This window comes from Cucumis sativus, chromosome 3 (genome assembly GCF_000004075.3).
Source record: "Cucumis sativus cultivar 9930 chromosome 3, Cucumber_9930_V3, whole genome shotgun sequence".
Lineage (NCBI taxonomy): Eukaryota > Viridiplantae > Streptophyta > Magnoliopsida > Cucurbitales > Cucurbitaceae > Cucumis > Cucumis sativus.
In genome coordinates, this window is record NC_026657.2 from 24068 (window position 1) to 41529 (window position 17462).

General features: G+C 35.9%; 1 protein-coding gene and 1 long non-coding RNA gene across 7 annotated transcripts in view; one reads left to right on the forward strand and one right to left on the reverse strand.

The window, feature by feature from the left end:
- LOC101207429 (sister chromatid cohesion protein SCC4) overlaps nucleotides 1-12500 on the forward strand; it is a 28499-nt gene extending 15999 nt beyond the window's left edge. For 3 of the 6 annotated variants that reach the window (XM_031882178.1, XM_031882179.1, XM_004146141.3), the window contains 6 exons: nucleotides 4292-4438; nucleotides 4548-4637; nucleotides 4729-4853; nucleotides 11394-11599; nucleotides 11861-11985; nucleotides 12101-12500. In XM_031882178.1, the coding sequence (XP_031738038.1) occupies nucleotides 4292-4438; nucleotides 4548-4637; nucleotides 4729-4853; nucleotides 11394-11599; nucleotides 11861-11985; nucleotides 12101-12277 (870 nt within the window). In that variant the 3' untranslated portion in view covers nucleotides 12278-12500. Of the gene's footprint in view, nucleotides 1-4291; nucleotides 4439-4547; nucleotides 4638-4728; nucleotides 4854-5434; nucleotides 5744-10774; nucleotides 10845-11393; nucleotides 11600-11860; nucleotides 11986-12100 lie in introns of those variants that run through there. The other 3 variants (XR_004215113.1, XM_031882181.1, XM_031882180.1) reach the window with 3 other exon arrangements.
- Nucleotides 12501-13777: 1277 nt separating this feature from the next.
- Nucleotides 13778-15713, reverse strand: LOC105434771. The gene is made up of 2 exons (XR_968823.2): nucleotides 15102-15713; nucleotides 13778-14493 (listed from the first exon to the last, which is right to left on the reverse strand). It is a non-coding gene; the product is annotated as an uncharacterized LOC105434771 (long non-coding RNA).
- Between the last annotated feature and the right edge of the window lie 1749 nt (nucleotides 15714-17462).

Genomic DNA, 17462 nt, shown 5'->3' on the forward strand with positions numbered 1-17462 from the left:
GGCCAGCATCATACTTCCTGTGACCTAAGAGCTTTGCAAAAGTTTCTTTTGCTCAAAAACATTGTTTAGATGTAAATTTTTTTGAAATAGAGACAAACTTCTTTATTAATAATGAAACTTAAAGTACAAGAGAATTATACAATGAGAGTAAATAAAAAAATCCTATAAGAGGTAACCTTGGGGATCAAGAGGCGCACTCGGACATCTCAACTAGGTGGACACCCCCTAGCGCCAATCATCATATTCCAAAGAAACGAAACAAAACCAAACTAAAATTATTTGATGTCCAGATTAATACAACAGAGTCGAGACAAAAGAAGCTATCAGAAAAGAAAACAATGCAAACCAGAGAAAACATCTAACACCTGTGAAGGCCAAAACAAGAAATACATGAAAATTCTATGGCTAAAGTAAGAAAAAAATGAACCAATCCACCAAGACTTCAAAGCGTAGAAAGAGGCCTGCTGTAAGAATCTTTCAATCTGAATATTCTGCAGTCGAAATCACCAACTATAATGCTGGTTGAGAGAGAAAAACATCCCAGGCATATGTCTTGAATGGAGTAATTCTCAAATTCCTTATTTAAAGAACACCAAGCTGTAGCATTACGTTAGGCAGACAATTTCTGACCTTGGTCTTTCCTTATCATGAAAAATCCATTTGTTACGCTCGAGCCATAATTCCGTAAGGAGAGCTTTAGACCTGTTTACCCATATTAAATGTGGTTTCTTAGATAGAAATGGACCCATCAAAAGCTGAAGCACATTTGAACTTAGGGACCCATTAAAAACCCAATCAGTTTTAAAGATAGAGAATATGCTACCCCAGCAGAAGGATGAAAAGGGACAGGTCATAAAGAGATGAAGAAGGTCCTCATTAGCCTTCATACAGAGAGGACGGGCTGAAGAAGAAGGTACTTGTTAGTTTATTTCCTTTGCCAGATTTCTGAACTGTTGAGGAACCCAAAAACCATAATCCACATTAGAATATTAATTCTCTGAGGACTGCTTGAATTCCACATAGCTTTAAATAAGTGGTTATCCATCGGGGAGGCAGTTTGTAGATAAACCCAAAGAGACTTAACAGTGTAATGGCCTTGGTGGTCAATGGACCAATATCTATAATCTTCAGAATCTCACTTTTTCAGACAAGGGGAGGTATAATAAGGATTAAAACTCTGCAATTTCATCTTCTTTCAAACATCTTCTAAAAGATAAGAACCAAGATAAAGTTTCAATGTCCCAATGTGTTGCAACAGAGCCGTTGAGCAATAGAGCAATTCTAAAAAGCTTGGAAAATTAATCCTTGAGAGGGATGACATCAACTCAAAGATCTATCCAGAATCCGATTCTACAACCATTGCCAAGTTTAAATAAAGCTAGTGATTCCACCGACCTCCACACTCTTGAAATGCTTACCTATGGACTCCTTAGGCTATTACCAAACTTTTCCATTGCAAACCAGTCAAATGCCTCTTTGCCGTGGATGCTTCTTTCTATTTGCCTACATAAAGCTGTCTTCCTTTTAAAGTTTCCACCCTCACTTAGCAAGCAAAGCAATGTTATGTACTTTAATGCCACCTAAGTCGAGACCCCATCCTTTATTGATAGTGTAACCTTGCTGCAATTCACAAGTTGATTGATTTTACTGCCAGCATAACCTTCCCAAAAGAAATTCCTCATAATTTTCTCCAAAGAGGCAGCCACATTTTTCGGGGATAGAAAACAAAGATTGATAGTATGTGGGGAGACTAGCCAAGACCGAATTGGACAAAGTATGTCTACCTCCTCTAGAAATGTTAAATTTTTTCCATCTATCTAATTTTTTGTGAACTCGATCAATAACTGGTTGCCAAAACTCTTTTTGTCGAGGGTAGCCTTCCAAGGGGAGACCGAAATATAAAAAAGGTAACTTTTCTGCCTTGAAACCTAACCGGTTTGCTGTTTGAAACAAGACTTCCTCAACCACATTGACACCGCTAAGAGCTGATTTTACCCAATTTACTTTCTGCTCCAAACACCATTCGAAAAGCTTTGGCAGTGTTTAAAGTAGGAAATGGCAGAAGAACAGCCTTCAGGTCAGATCTGTGGGTGGTTAAAATTCCTCTAAAATTCGCATTCCCACGTTTGTTCAGAAGTGCACGCATTTCGGAAGGATCTACTGCTGACCATTGGGATTTCTATACTTCTTCTTGGTCTTTAACCTTCATAAGATTGCGGAAAGAAGAAGAAATTAATGATTTTCAGGCTCTTTTTTCTTTGTTGGCAGGAAAAGAATTACCGAGTGCCCCAGATAAAAGAATGTGGTCTTTGGAAACAAGCGGTGCCTTCTCTATTAAATCCCTTGTTAATCACCTTTCTTCTGCTACACCCCTTGAAAATTCACCGGAAGTTTGCATCTGGAAATCAAACAGCTCGTGAAGAGTGAATATTACTCTTTGGATTATGCTTTCTGGGAATTTGAATTGTGCTGCCGTTATGCAAAGGAAACTCCCCTCGGTCCTTTAGGCCCCTCCAAACCCAGACAAAGGTAGGTTTCTCTCTCTTCTCTCTCCTCTCTCCTCCCCCTCTCCCATCCTTCTCCTTCTCTAGCAGTCAATATCGACGACTCAATTTTTCTTTTTCGTTCTCCTCCTAGCGTTTCTTAATCCTTCAGTCAGAAGTTTTGAAATGATGGAAGTGATAAGATGTCGAATCCTCCAAGCACACTGCTGTATCTGGTTGGAAGATGGAAAGTTCCAAGTAGAAGATGTGGAAGCGCAAAGAAGGTTGTCAGTTTCAAAGGCACAGCTGAACCATGAAATCTATAGCGGTCCTTATGAGAGGTACAAAAGATGGTTTCTTTCATAATTCTGGGGATTTGGATCGAGGAAGAATGAAAGTGTCGAAATTCTGGTCCAAAGTTGGATGGATGCTATGCTGTGATTTTTGGCCTTTGTCAAGTGGTCACTCCAACATTCGAATGCGTGCAGGGGAGGACAGGCAGAGGTGGTTAGATTTCCATAAAATGTTAAAGAGTTTCCTGTCTAAGGTAGACTATACAAGATGGTTTGCAAATACAAGGCCCACGTCTAATTTTCCATCTGAGAGCAAGAGTTTAAGCTACGCAGACAAGGTTAGGACGCTAAAAAGGTGTCAACCTAGTTGAGATGTCCAAATGTGTCCCCTGATCCTTAGGTCTCTCTTTTGGTACTCTTAGTATATAACTTACTTTGAGTTTGAATATTAATGAAGAGGTTCTCCTTTTCAAAAAGCAAAGGAAACTCCTCTCTCATTGCTTATTGCCTCATATCTGCCCCCTTTGTTTAAATAATCTGGAGGATTTACAGCACCATCCCTTTGATTGTGACTATGCTAAGAGATGCTGTTTCAGATTGCTTCAAACCTTTAATCTATCTTGGGTTTTTGGAAATGATTTTAGGAGTAATGTCCAACATACTTTGGTTGGTCCAGCCCTCAAGAAAAGGCCTTTTTTTATTTGAAGCAACGCGGTAAAAGCCCTACTATCTGGATTATGGTTTGAAAGAAACCAATGAGTCTTCCACGATAAAATTTTCCCTTGGCTAGACCACTTTGAGCTTCCTCATTTAAACGCTTCTTCATGGTGTATGCTTCCAAATATTTTTGAAGACTTTTCAATTCAGGAGATCAATCTGAATTGGCAGGCTTTCATTTTCCCTCCTAAGTAGCAGAAGACTTTTTGTGTACTTATTTTTCTGTCTTAGGAGTCATTTTGTATTTGTATCACTGCTTGTTATTTTCTTGAGTTCTTGGTCTTAATGTTCCTATATTTTTTTCTTTGGACATTGAGTTTGGGATGTATTTCTTATTTCTTATTTTGACTATTCTCCTTGTTCGGATATGATGAGAGCGCTAAGGGTTGTCAACCTGGTTGAGATGTTGTATATTTTCTTGTATTTTGTATAGTGACTCTGTTTCTTTTCATTAATCAATGAAAAGTGTGTTTCCTTTTTTAAAAAAAAAAATTGATTATAATACACGAGGAATCCTAGGTTTGGAATTAATTATAGAAGAACAGGACATCTAAAAATAATTATAAGATGTAAATGACTTCACAAATCTACATCTTGGTATTCCATTCTTTGGATGTTTCAGGTTTTGTCTTCTTACTCTTCATTGGAGTATATATTCTTTGAACATTTTTGCTTCTTTTCATTAAAAAAAAATTTCATGTTAAAAAATGTGACAATATCCCAAAGAAGAAAGTGGAATGTTTGCCTCTCCGTCGGTAGGCGCATCCTTTGTCTAAATACCTGTATTGTATTATGTAGGCCTTAGTGCAGATGAAGAATTGGTTCTTGCGCTTTCCTACAATCTTACAGGCATGTGAGAGTATGATTGAGATGCTTAGAGGCCAGTATGCTCACTACGTTGGTTGTTACCATGAAGCAACTTTCCATTATATCGAAGCTGCAAAGGTCTTGCAATTTTAGTTTCCATGCTTCTGATACTGCTTGAAATCTCACACTGTGCTTATGGTTTGTTATTTGTGTCAAATTTTGTTGATTCTCTTGTCTGATTGTGTAGCTTACAGAGAGCAAATCAATTCAAGCAATGTGCCAAGTTTATGCTGCTGTCTCTTATATCTGTATTGGCGATGCTGAATCATCTACTCTTGTAACATTTTCTCCTGCTTAGAATTTATATACAAGATGAAATATACTAGCTTCCACATTTTTTAGTTTGATTGATTGAAATAGCATTACAGGCACTTGACTTGATTGGACCAGTTTACAGCATGATGGATTCTTTTGTTGGTGTTCGAGAGAAAACAAGTGTTCTTTTTGCGTATGGCCTCTTACTGATGAAGCAACATGATTTACAAGAAGCAAGGTATCTTTTTCCATTTAGATAGGAGAATACAGCAAGTATTTGAGGTCTTAATCTTCCCCTGCAAGGTTTTAAGTGGCCAACTACCACTGCCTTGTAGTGAGTTCTGACCCTTTGCCAAGTGATCTGTTGATTTGCATTTTTTATGGCCCTTATTTTAGAAGCTTTGTTAACCTTCCTACAAACCAAAGTAGGGGTGATCTTCAGTCTCTCCTTTTGTGTGTGTTTTGTGTATAATTCTCTGAGCATTAGTCTTGATTTTATTAATAAAATTTGAGACTGTCTCCTTTATAAAAAAAAAGGAAAAACAAACCAAAGTAGGGGTGGAAACGGTTTGGTTTGGTGGCAAACTGAACTGAATTGCAGATTTGAAAGTTTTTAATGGCAAAACCAAACCACCCTGCTTTGTCTGTACAGACCGAACAGCATATATGCTGTTTGTTTCGGTTTGATTTTCAATTTTTCTCTTTTCTTAGAAAGAAATTGAAGGAGATATTGATTGGCAAGAGGGTGAGAGAAGAAGTATGTTGGAAATTAAAGCATAAGACTGCCAAAGATTAATTTTTTTTTTACTAATAAAGCAGAAGACTGCTGGAGACGAAGGTCAAACAGAGAGATGAAGACAGCCTGCCAAAGATGGAGATGAGAAAGAATCGGAAATGGTCCAGATGGAGATGAAGACAGGGGATGAGGAGAGTTTGAGAGATGAGAAGGTGGACACATGAGGAGAACCGAGATACTGAGAGAGAGTGAGTGGCCGAGAAGATTGGAAAAGTTGACCATGGGCAGTGGCAAGTGGGCTGCGAACTGCGGAGAGTTGAGAGACTGAGAGTGAGCAAGAGATGAGAAAAATATAATGAAAATCAAGTGGGCAGGCAGCGGCAAGGCACTAGGCAAGGCAACCCTAAATTATATATATATATATATTTTTATAAATGCAGTTTAGTTCAGTTTGAAAATCAGTTTTCATAAATGAAGCTAAACCGAACTGAACAATTCAGTTTTAAAATTTCTTTAAACCGAATCGAACTACATTTTTCAGTTTTAATAAGTTTTCAATACCTGATCCCCTAGGACTCCCCCGTTTATCTTCTTTTTTATTGCTCCCTTTGTATAAATCTCTTGTACTTAGAGTTCTTACTAATAAAGAAGTTTCGTCTCTGTTTAAAAAAAAAAGTAAGTTTTCGATTCGATTCGGTTCAGTTCAGATTTTATAAATGGTTTGGTGTTATGGTTTCAGTGACCACCCCTACCAGCCAGATTTCTAAATAAGAATTCGGGTCGGAAAAGGAAATTTAATATAGTAGAAGGAAGAAGAGGAAAGAGAGTGTTAGTGTTGGCACGTGTGAGTAGGTTGTGTGAGTTAGTTAGGATATTCTTTCTAAATCATTATAAACAGAGTTGTAGTCTTGGAGGGAAAGTAGTTAGATTTCGGAGATTTAGTCAGGTGTTTGTGCACCTTTGAGAGAGAAGGTTGTTGATTTTATGGAATTAATCTATATTTCATTCATTATTTAGTAGAGATACAAGCCTATATATAACCATAGAGAAATACACTTAAGGAAATAATATCAAATAATATCTCCAAAATAATATCTCCTAAGAATAATCTAATTATATTAATACCCTCCCTCAAACTCAAGGTTGAAATCACAAACTTGAGTTTGCTAAGAACTAAGAAAAGAAACAATATATCTAGAATAGAATAAAAAACCCGAAGAACAAACACACAAAGAACTTCTAGGTTAAAACAAACCCACGAAAAACTTCTGGGATAGAAACATAGATCTTCGTATAGAGATCTATAACAGAACCTAGGAAGAACGAAACAAGAACTTCGGGGGCAAAATGAAAGAGCAAAACTGAAGCAAAGTAGAATCAAAGCTGGACAAAAACAGGGTCGGAATTGGACAGAAGTGTTTTGTCGGATCAGAATGGAACCGAACGAACTAAACTAGAGCAAGTCAGAATCAGATTAAACGGGAAATCTGGGGCGAACAGAACGGAAACTGAACTGAATGGAGCAGAGAGGCTTAGCGGATCTGAACAAAAACAGAAACGAGGCGTCGTTGGATCTGGGCTTCGATCTAAACTTTGAAGGCAGACATGAAGGATGGGTCTGAACGAAATTAGACAGATTTGGAACAGATTGGAGGCAGACGCGAGGATCTGAGGACATGGGGTTTCATGGTTTTGTTGGGACAGCGCAAGGAGATGGAGCAACGGCAACTTTATGTTGCGGCGAGCAGAGCTTCTTGGACGACGAACAAAACCGAAACTCTTCGGCTGGGCGTTCGACTTCAACTGACAAAGGTTCAATCGGCTGCTTGGCTAACGGAAAAACAAGAGATCGGACGAAGAACTATGAAGGAGATGGCCGCCGCAGACGCTAGTGAAAAACGAATGGGGTTTCTGGGGTTTGGATGGTGGCAGATTTGAACAGCAATGAGTGGCAAAGGGAAGGTGCAACGACAACGGCGGATTTGCAGATCTAAGGGGCGGCTTCAGCTAATGGGAGATGATTCTGCCTCCGTTGATGAATGATCAACGGAGGCAGAGATCAAACGGGATGTGGAGGCTAGAATTCAATAAGGGGAAAACCCTAGAGCTCTGATACCATGTTGATTTTATGGAATTAATCTATATTTCATTCATTATTTAGTAGAGATACAAGCCTATATATAACCATAGAGAAATACACTTAAGGAAATAATATCAAATAATATCTCTAGAATAATATCTCCTAAGAATAATCTAATTATATTAATAAAGGTAGCAGTGAGAGATAGTAACCGAATTGAGATTTCCTCAATTCGTTTTATTATTCTTCTTCTTTGATATTGCATTCGATTTGGTTAAATTATCAATAAAAGTTTCATCGATAGAACACAACCTTAGTGTTCCATCACATTGCCAATGAAGTGGTGGAAGAATACATAGTGAAAAAGAAGAAAGTGTGGCTGATTAAGTTGGACCTTGAAAAAGCGGGTCAATTGGGACTTTTTAGAAAAAGTAATAGCACAAAAAAATTTTGAGATGGCCGATGGATAAAATGATAATAGGTTGCATGCTCAATCCCAAATATTCAATCTTTATAAATGGCCGACCATGAGGCAGAATTCAAGCATCATGAGGCCTTCAATAAGTAGACCCACTTTTCCCATTTCTTTTCCTCCTAGCAAGTGAAGTTCTAAGTAGCCTAATTTCAATAATACATACGAATGGGAATGTTTGAAGGCTTTATTGTAGGCAAAGACAAGGTACATTTTTCCTTTAAAAATGATGAGGCAATGATGGAAATCCTCCAAAAGACTTTGGTCTTATTAGAATGGTGTTCTGGACAAAAAGTCAATTGGGAAAAATCTGCCATTTCTGGATTTAATATAGAGGAAAGAATGATCACTAAAACGGCCTCAAGACTAAGATTTAAGATGTAAGATAGAAAAGCTTCACTTAATGTACCTTGGTTTACCGCTTGGAGGCTACCCAAAAAGCTCCTTATTCTGGCAGCCCATTATAGATAGTGTTGTTTTTATGGAATGAATCTCTATTTCAATGATCATTTAACAAAGGTACAAGCCTAAATATACTAGATGAGGAATAACTTAAGGAAATAATCAATAGAACAATATCATAATAATATCTCCTAAAAATACTCTAAATCCTCCAATACCCTCCCTCAAACTCAAGGTTCAAATCACGAACTTGAGTTTGCTGAGAAAAGAAACAAATCAGTAGATTAGAAACCCACGGAGAACAAACACGAAGAACTTCTTGGTTAAAACAAACCCACGAAGAACAAGACGAAGAACTTCTAGGATAGAAACATAGATCCTCATATAGAGATCTATATCAGAACCTACGAAGAACGAAACAAGAACTCCTGGGCTTAGATGAGGGGAAGGTTGGTTGGATTTGGAGCAGACGGATCAGAATCGAACAGATCTTGAAACGAGATTGGATCTGTGGGACAAAGCAGATGAAAACCGGAGATGTGCGGGACAAATCTGAACTGAAACCAGAGGCGGAAACCAAATCAAAGCAGGTTGGAATCAGATTGAACGGATTCGAAATCTGGAGGTGAACAGAACAAAAACCAAACTGATCAGAGCTGAGAGGCTGAGCGGAACTGAACAAAAAATAAATCGGGGGCGGATGGTGGTGAAAATGAAGAACACGAATGGGGTTTCTGAGTTTGGATGGCAGCCGATTTGAGCGGCAAAGGGAATTAAGGTGCAACAGCGGTGGCGGATTTGCAAATCCAAGGGGCGGTGGCGGTTAATCGGGGATGGCTCTGCCTTCGTCGACGAATGATCAATGGAGGCAGATATCGAACGGGGATGTGGGGGCTAGATTCAATGAGACAAAAGAAACCTAGAGCTCTGATACCATGTTCTTTTTATGGAATGAATCTTTATTTCATTGTTCATTTAGCAAAGGTACAAGCTTAAATATACTAAATGAGGAATGCACTTAAGGAAATAATCAGCAGAATAAAATCTTAATAATATCTCCTAAAAATACTCTAAATACTCTGATAGATAGAATTCAAGGTAAACTAAGCAAGTTGAGATACAACTTATCTTGTGGTGGAAGAATCACACTGTAAATCGGTCCTTTCCAATCTCCCAACTTACTACATATCAACTTTCCTCATGCCAATTTCAGTTTCTAATACCTTGGAGAAAAATCATGAAAGAAATTAAGGGATTTGAGAATAATGGGGGAAAGCTGAACCATTTAGCTAAATGGTCTAAAATCATCAAAAGCCAAAGAGATGGGGGCTTCAGCTGAGAATAAGAAATAGAAATATGGCTCTTTTATCAAAATGGGGATTGAGATTCATGTCATAACAAAAGGCCACCTTGAGTTTGAGAACCCTGTGGATTAGTATTTCAAGAGAATGGCGCAAGATTAAAGTACTAGCCACTTTCAAAATTGGTAATGGCAGCAGAGTGTTTTTTTGGACTGATCCATGGCTGGATAATATTCCCCTAAACAGCAAGTTCCTTAGATTATCTCGTATTGCCCTCTTGCCTAAAGGGTCAATTTCTGAACATTGGGATAGCCAAATTAGTTCCAGGGCGGTTTACTTTAAAAGATTATTGAAAGAAGAGGAGGTTGTTGACTTTCAATCACCGACGATTTCTTTAATGGGAAAATGGTAAACTCTAATCAGGACAAGAAAGTTTGGTCCCTATAACCAAGTAGCTGCTTCATCGCTAAATCCTTGCTTACTCACCAATCACCTACTTCTCCAATTGATGTTTCTTTATACTGGGGGCTTTGGAAAACTAAGAGCCCTTAAAGAGCCAACATATCTGTGTGAATTATGCTTCAAGGGAATTTTAATTGTGCTAAGAAAGCTTTCCTCTCATTGCCTATCTCCTCATATGTGCCATCTATGTGGTATGAATCAAGAAGATCTTTTTTCGAGTGTCCTTATGCAGTGAATTGTTGGTGTAGGCTGATGCGAATTTTTTATTTCAGATGGGTTTTTTATGGCAGCTTTAGTGGTAAAGTGCTGCAAATTCTCTCTGGACCAGATTTAGAGAAAATCTCATCAATATTGTGGTGCAATGCAGTCGTAGAAATATGGTTTGAAAGAAATCAACGTATTTTGCACGGTTTAGATTTGTCTGTTAGTCTTTTGTTAATGATAGGCTGCTGTTGTAAAGGTCTTATTTTTTGGACCACTTTTACTAGCTCTATGTCATTTCACTTTTCTATTTTTTGGATATGATGAGGACGCTAAGAAGGTGCCAACCTAGTTGAGATGTCCGGTGCGTCTATGATCCCTAGTTCTTTAATTGCTCATTGTATAACCCTATTGTACTTTGAGCTTTGCCTCATTTTTACAATAAATGAGATCCGTTTCCTTTTAAAAAAAAGGATCACGTAATTAATGATCTGCATGTCTGTAGTTTTCAGCTTTGTGTCAATCAGCAGCTGAATTATGGCTTCTTACTTTGAGCCTTCCTGTAACCATTCCTTGTATGTTTTCTAAGCTTTTCTTTGTAAATAGTGTTCATATTTGTATCTTATCTTTTCTTATCAATGTATTAGGTTCTAGTTAATGGATGTGGCAAAGCTATACTTTGCTGCATAGTTTTTTGCTTTTTTTTTTTTTTTTTGTAAAATTCACTTTTGGTCCACAAGATTCAGAGTTGATATCTTTTTTATCTATGAGATTTCAAAAGGTGCACCTGTTAGTCAAAATGGTCTCTAACTCGAATGGACTATTACTAATAGCATGGTAATCATTTGCAACTAGAATCATTTTCAAATTTACACATTAAAAGTGTACCTTTTGATAGTTGGAACCTTAGAAACAAAAAGAGGCTACAAAATAGTCTGTCGATATCTTAAATATAAAACCAGTCTTGCCTCCATATTTCCAGCATCGGTTATTTCCACTGCACTCACAAGAATCAACTCCTAAAATATCGAGGCCTCAAATAATAGCATATGGTATTTGTTATGTCATTGATGTTGGGAAAGAAACATGGCATCAGCTAAGGGTGTTTTCCCCCTCTTATTCAGAAATCGGTTGGCGAAAGGATTACAATTGACCCACAATCATTTGGGGAATCTTCAACTTGTCGCACAATATTTGACAATCCTCGGGAGTTTAGCACTTGCTCTACATGACACCGTGCAGGCCAGAGAGATATTAAGATCATCTTTAACATTGGCAAAGAAACTCTATGACATCCCAACTCAGATCTGGGTACTATCAGTTTTAACAAGTATGCCAATGATATATATTCTTTCTAGTTACTATTAACATTTTAGTGGAATGAGATTTTCACAAGGCACTTAGAATGAAGAACACACGCTGGGAGCAACTGTCTCAGAACCATTTTTTTTCACATGTTCAAATAAAGTTGTTTAGTCTTCGTACAAATATATATAGTGAACCCCATAAATATTGTTACACTTTCCGGTGATATATGTATTATATTAATAATGCACATACAAATTAATTTTTATTTTTGTATACATTATAGCTTTATACCAAGAGTTGGGTGAAAAGGGGAATGAGATGGAAAACGCGGAATATCAATGTAAAAAGGCAGATGATCTGCAAAGGAGACTGGTTGATGCACATTCCTCCATTCATCACATCGAATTAGTAAGGCGTTCATGTTACTCTGATATTTTGATGAATAGTTAGTGTGTTTGAACAAATATCTGCTATTATGCACTTACATCTTTTATTGCTTTTTGTTTACCCCTCATGCATTTAGATTGACAAAGTACGGCTTGAGATTCAGCAACTAAAGGGGGTTGACATCAAGCGTGCAGGTAGCATCTCACTTGGAGTTGATCTTGATATACCAGGATCCATTGGTGTGTCGGTTTCGACTTCATCATTGAAGCTTATGGATATAGACTCAGGGAGACGTGGAAAGAGGAAAATTTAGAGCTTGCCTGGGAAATTTTTCAAACCAGCTTCTTGTTGTTGTTATTCTTTTTAATCTTTAATTTTGTTTTGTGTTTTTTTTCTAAACTATTATTGACTTGTAAATATTAATTTATTGCTCACTTTAAATTAAGGGAAAGTGTGATGGTTGACAAATGTATTTGGGGTTTTAGATTTTGCAGGTATATCAAAACTTTCAGATTTGAATTTCATTATTTTTCATATTTTCAGTTTACCCTCAACTTTTGCTATATTCCTATTTCACCGTCGAAAGTTTAGCACGATATTTCTTTTTTCCTCAACACGCTACAATTTCACGTCTCAGGTGAGCTAGGGTTTTGATCTTCTTTTTCTCCCAAATTCTGATATTTTTTTTCCACGGGTGTTTTGATATCTTTCTTTCCATTCTCATTGTAGCTTTTATTTTTTTCACTGGTGTTTTAATCTTCTTCTTATTGAATTTTCATTTTCTTCACAGGCATTTTTATATCTCTTTCTTATTGTTGTTTTGGTTTCTTCTTAAAAATGCTATTTGAGTTTTGATTTCTTCAATTGGCATTTACTTTGAAGAAAATGAAAAGATGAAGAATTAACTTTGTTGATGGAAAGAAACATTAGAACAGATGTTACTGCAAACAATACTTTTTCAACAGATATATGTATATGAATAACAACAAAAAATGTAAAAGAAATGAAAGCAAAAAAGCTGGGGCGAGCGGGTTAACAAAATTAAAAAGTAGCAAAAATTAAAAAGAGAGAGAAGGTGACTAAAAATGAAATGTTGAATCTTAGAGAGAGGAATTTTGATTTCAAATCAATTAAATATAATTTGAAATTATAATTGCATCCCCTATTTTAGCGTGAATTTAATGTTTTGTAGATGTGTGATTTATTTGTTCTTCTATTTAAGGTGAATTTGAGATTTTAGAGATAAAAATGTAATTTTAAGAAAAGAAAAAGTTATCTTTAGTTCCTTTAGAGTGCATTTGGGGGAGAAAAAGAGTTGATAATAATTATGATAATTCTAGGATAATGTGTTATGATAATATATGTTTAGATGATTTATTATTGGTAGTGTTATGGTAATATGTTTTTTTTTTTTGGGAAAGATTATGAATAGTAGTGTTATGATAATATATGTTTGGAGAGGATTATAATAGATAGTACTATGATAATATTTGTTTGGAGGAGAGATTATGATAGTAGTATTATGATAACCTGCATTTGGAGGGAAGAATTATGCTTGTAGTGTTATTATAATATGCATTTGGGGGAAGGGTTACATTAGTGTTGATAAATTTTCTTCTATATAAAATAAACAATATTAATACATGTAATTATAATAAATCATATTGTTTTTTGTAAATATGTTTTGCAACATGTTTTTTACATACCCCATTTAATTCATAATTTGGTTTATAAATCTTTATGTTGTGGTGGGTTTCTTTTTTTTTCTCGGGTCGTTCAAAACGTAACGCACAAATATGTTAGAGCATGCAAATAAAAGTTTGAAGCTGAACAATTGTGAAGAATTGGTTCACTACAAATTGTCGTTCACATAACAACAAAATACCAATATATATGAAAAGATCGTAAACAATGCAGATAAAGATATCGAAAAGCACTCAAGGGTTTTCTCGGAGAATGACCATACATAAGTTTAAATTCATGGAATGCTTTCATGTCGCTAACGTTGTGCATTAGTATACGCATACAGCGACACCTATCGATTTTAGTCAATTTGGGGATGGCATGTAACTATCGAATGACCTCTTGTCATAGTGTGCTTGCATCTTTCCATTGTAATATCGACTAGTATGCAATGCAGTTAAGCTACTCATTATCGTACTCAATGACATTGCGAAGTATGTGTGCAGTTTCTATCGACTGTCCTCTCCATTTCCTCTTTGATTTGCTAGAAGAGCTACTCATTATCGTACTCAATGACATTGCGAAGTATGTGTGCAGTTTCTATCGACTGTCCTCTCCATTTCCTCTTTGATTTGCTAGAAGCATTCCTTCTGTCACCTGCACGGGATCGTGTCTCCATTATTTCGTCAGGTGATATGTCTAGTCTTTGACTGTACATTGTGGGAAACTCCATATCGTTGCCATCATCAGATGCAAATCCCTCGTACCCACCAAGCACATTGGACCCGACGCGGTAAGAGTGGACTGAAATTCTTGTTTGTCTTTTACAAATTCTATATTGAAACTCTGTTGAAAAAAAATCTTAAGTTAAAAACAAAATTGATTAACCTAATTGTAGTCTTTGTATTTGTATAAAAAATCTTCACATCTACCAACCATAATTTTGCTAACGCGGTTTTTAAAGTCTAGTTGCGGAACACATAGACTAAACATAGGGATAAAACAAAGAAATTAGTGTGTCATGAATAATGAAGACATGGAACAGACAGGAGCATATGAAATACACTGAATGGTAACAACATGGGGATGAAACTCAACAAATATGAACATCTATAATTAAGTGAAAAATGATAAACGTACCAAAGAGTATCTAGAGATGCAAAAAATTTTAAGACTGAGGATGCAATGGAATGGGAAGCAAGGGGCAAATATATAGTAAATGGATGATGGTAATAAATTGGACAACAAGCAACCAACAAGTATCATGGAAAACAAGAGATATGACACATACAGTAACAAACGAAAATGACAAAGATCTAATAGAAAAATTAGGCAATTAGGACTCTGCAAGTACACAATGTCCATGAAAATATAGACCTAAGCAAGGGGTATGTGGAAAAATTAGAATTTAGAAGCCCTAAACCCTAATAAAAAGCAACAAAGTAGGTTTCTACCAATAGAATATGGTATTTGGGCATAACATCCGTCACTTGAAGCACCTTAAGGTTGAAACAAATGCGCGGCAAGGGGAAGTAGGACCAACAACTGTTACAGCAAAGCTGTGAACGGAAACATAGAGAGGAAGGCGAGAAGTTTAAGAGACAACGAGTGTGAGCGGCAACCGATCAATGAAAACACAAAGAGGAAGCGATCCGTTTCAGAGGCAACGTGCACACAACCCTCAACGAAAACGCAAAAGGGTTTCAACGAAGGGAAAATGAAATCAGGGATGAAAACACAACGACAGAGGAAGACGAAAATATGCAATATAGGTGTAGATTCGAAGAGGAAAGGTGGGGAAATCCGTTCAACTGTGTATTTTCTTAAGGGAAAAACGAAATTGGAACAGAAAATGACGAAGAATACGAGTAAAAGAGAAGAAAATTCGATGGATTGGCGAACAAATTACATAGGGTTTCAGAAGGATTACGGCCGAATTGGAAGAAGAGTTGAAGGGGGTTTATCAGATGGGTTTTGATGTGTGTGTCAAAATTAACCGTAGACTTTCAAAAGTTTCAAGAAAGTCTTCCTTACTTTCGAAAAGGGTTCAAGCTTTATTTCAAAAATAGTCGTGAACTATTGAAAATTAATTTTCATAAACAATCTTGAATTTATAAAAAACCAACATAAAATTTCTTAGCCCACAAAACAAATAAAAAAATTTAACTAAAACTATAATTTTTAAATTTTCCTTAGTTCTCTAGATATTCTCACATTTTCATAGGTTGGATATCAACCGAAGGATAAATTGATATTTTGAAAAATTCATGAATCACACAAGATAAAATATAAAATGTCACTAACATAAATAATGACATGTTTATTTATTTCAAAATAACAAAATATTTATTTGCTAATTTAAAATTATTTTTTTATTATTTTTATAATTTTTCAAAAACATCCATTGTAATTTAAATTTCTTAAAACTAAGACTTTGATAACTATATTTTAAACTTTGGTTAAAACATAAATTACACGAAAACTCACGAAGTTTTAAAAGTTGTCTTTAAAACATACTAAAACAATAACTAGTCAAATAAAAAGAAATTGCACACTAATAGATCTATCAAACTACCACATTGGGGTTAATAATCAAATATATTCTTCTATTTGACAATTAACTATACGTTAATTAAAAAATAACTATTAAAATCGATTCTGTTTGTGATCTACCATTCGGTGTTAATAGTGTAATAGATTTTAAATTGTAGATTTAATTTAAAGTTTTGATTTTTGTTGGTAAGAAAATTAGTTTAAATTTTGGGTCAACCACCCTATTTCTAACTTTTATAAGCTTAAAGTACTTATGAATAAATAAGCTAATTAACAAGCTATTTTTAAATATACAAAGTGAATAAATATTTATAAAATACACGGTAAAATATTTAATTTCCAAAAGCTCACCAATCCAAAAAAAGAAAAAAATAGCAGAAAAGAAGAGACCTAAAATATTTTTAAAAATGGACCAAATTTTTTGATTTGGTTAGATATTAGTAGATATATTGATTGTTATATATATAAAAATTAGTCCAAAATAGATGAATTTTGTTATTTAAATAAATTTGAGAAAGAAATGAAAAACGTGCAAAAACACGAGCGAAGTTTACTGGCTCGCTCGCTCGCTCGTCCTGCGCTATTACCCGAGGGAGGGCTGGAAAAAAAAAAAAAGAAAAAGAAAAGGCCTTAATGTCTTGGTTTTTTGCAATCTCTCTTTACCCTAAACTCTTCCTCCATTGCAGATCGATTTTATGATTGAGTTGTGTAGCTAAGAACATCGATTCGTTACCCTACAATTGAGAATCAAGCTCTCTGTTTACCCCAATCTTATGTGAAGCTGCTGATCGATTCATCAATGGATTAGAAATCAGATGTCTGACGGTAAGCCTCCATTCTTCTGTCATCGATTATTCGATTGTAGGGGGCAGTTCGTCTGATCTGCCTGTGATACACTTTAGTTAGCAAAGCACAATCTATAGGAGAAGAGGAAATTTGGAACAACAAACAAATTTATCAGGTCCTTTTTGTTGCGCTCTTCAGTTTTCCGTCTGCTATGATATATCTTCGGTTCTTAGTAAGCAGGAAACATAAGAGCATTTCTGTCATCTGAAACCTACGAATAGAGTCTCCTGGGGACCATACTTCCCGTCCCCCCATTTGTTTTTTAACTTTATTCTTGTGATTCTATCTATACTTCTCTGCTCTTAGTCATGTCTTCTCATCGGTTGACATTTTATTGCACTTCTGAAGTAAAAAAACTCGTGCACTTCCAAGTTGCGCTCTCCGCTCCGTGTTATATATCTCTGCGCAGTATGTTC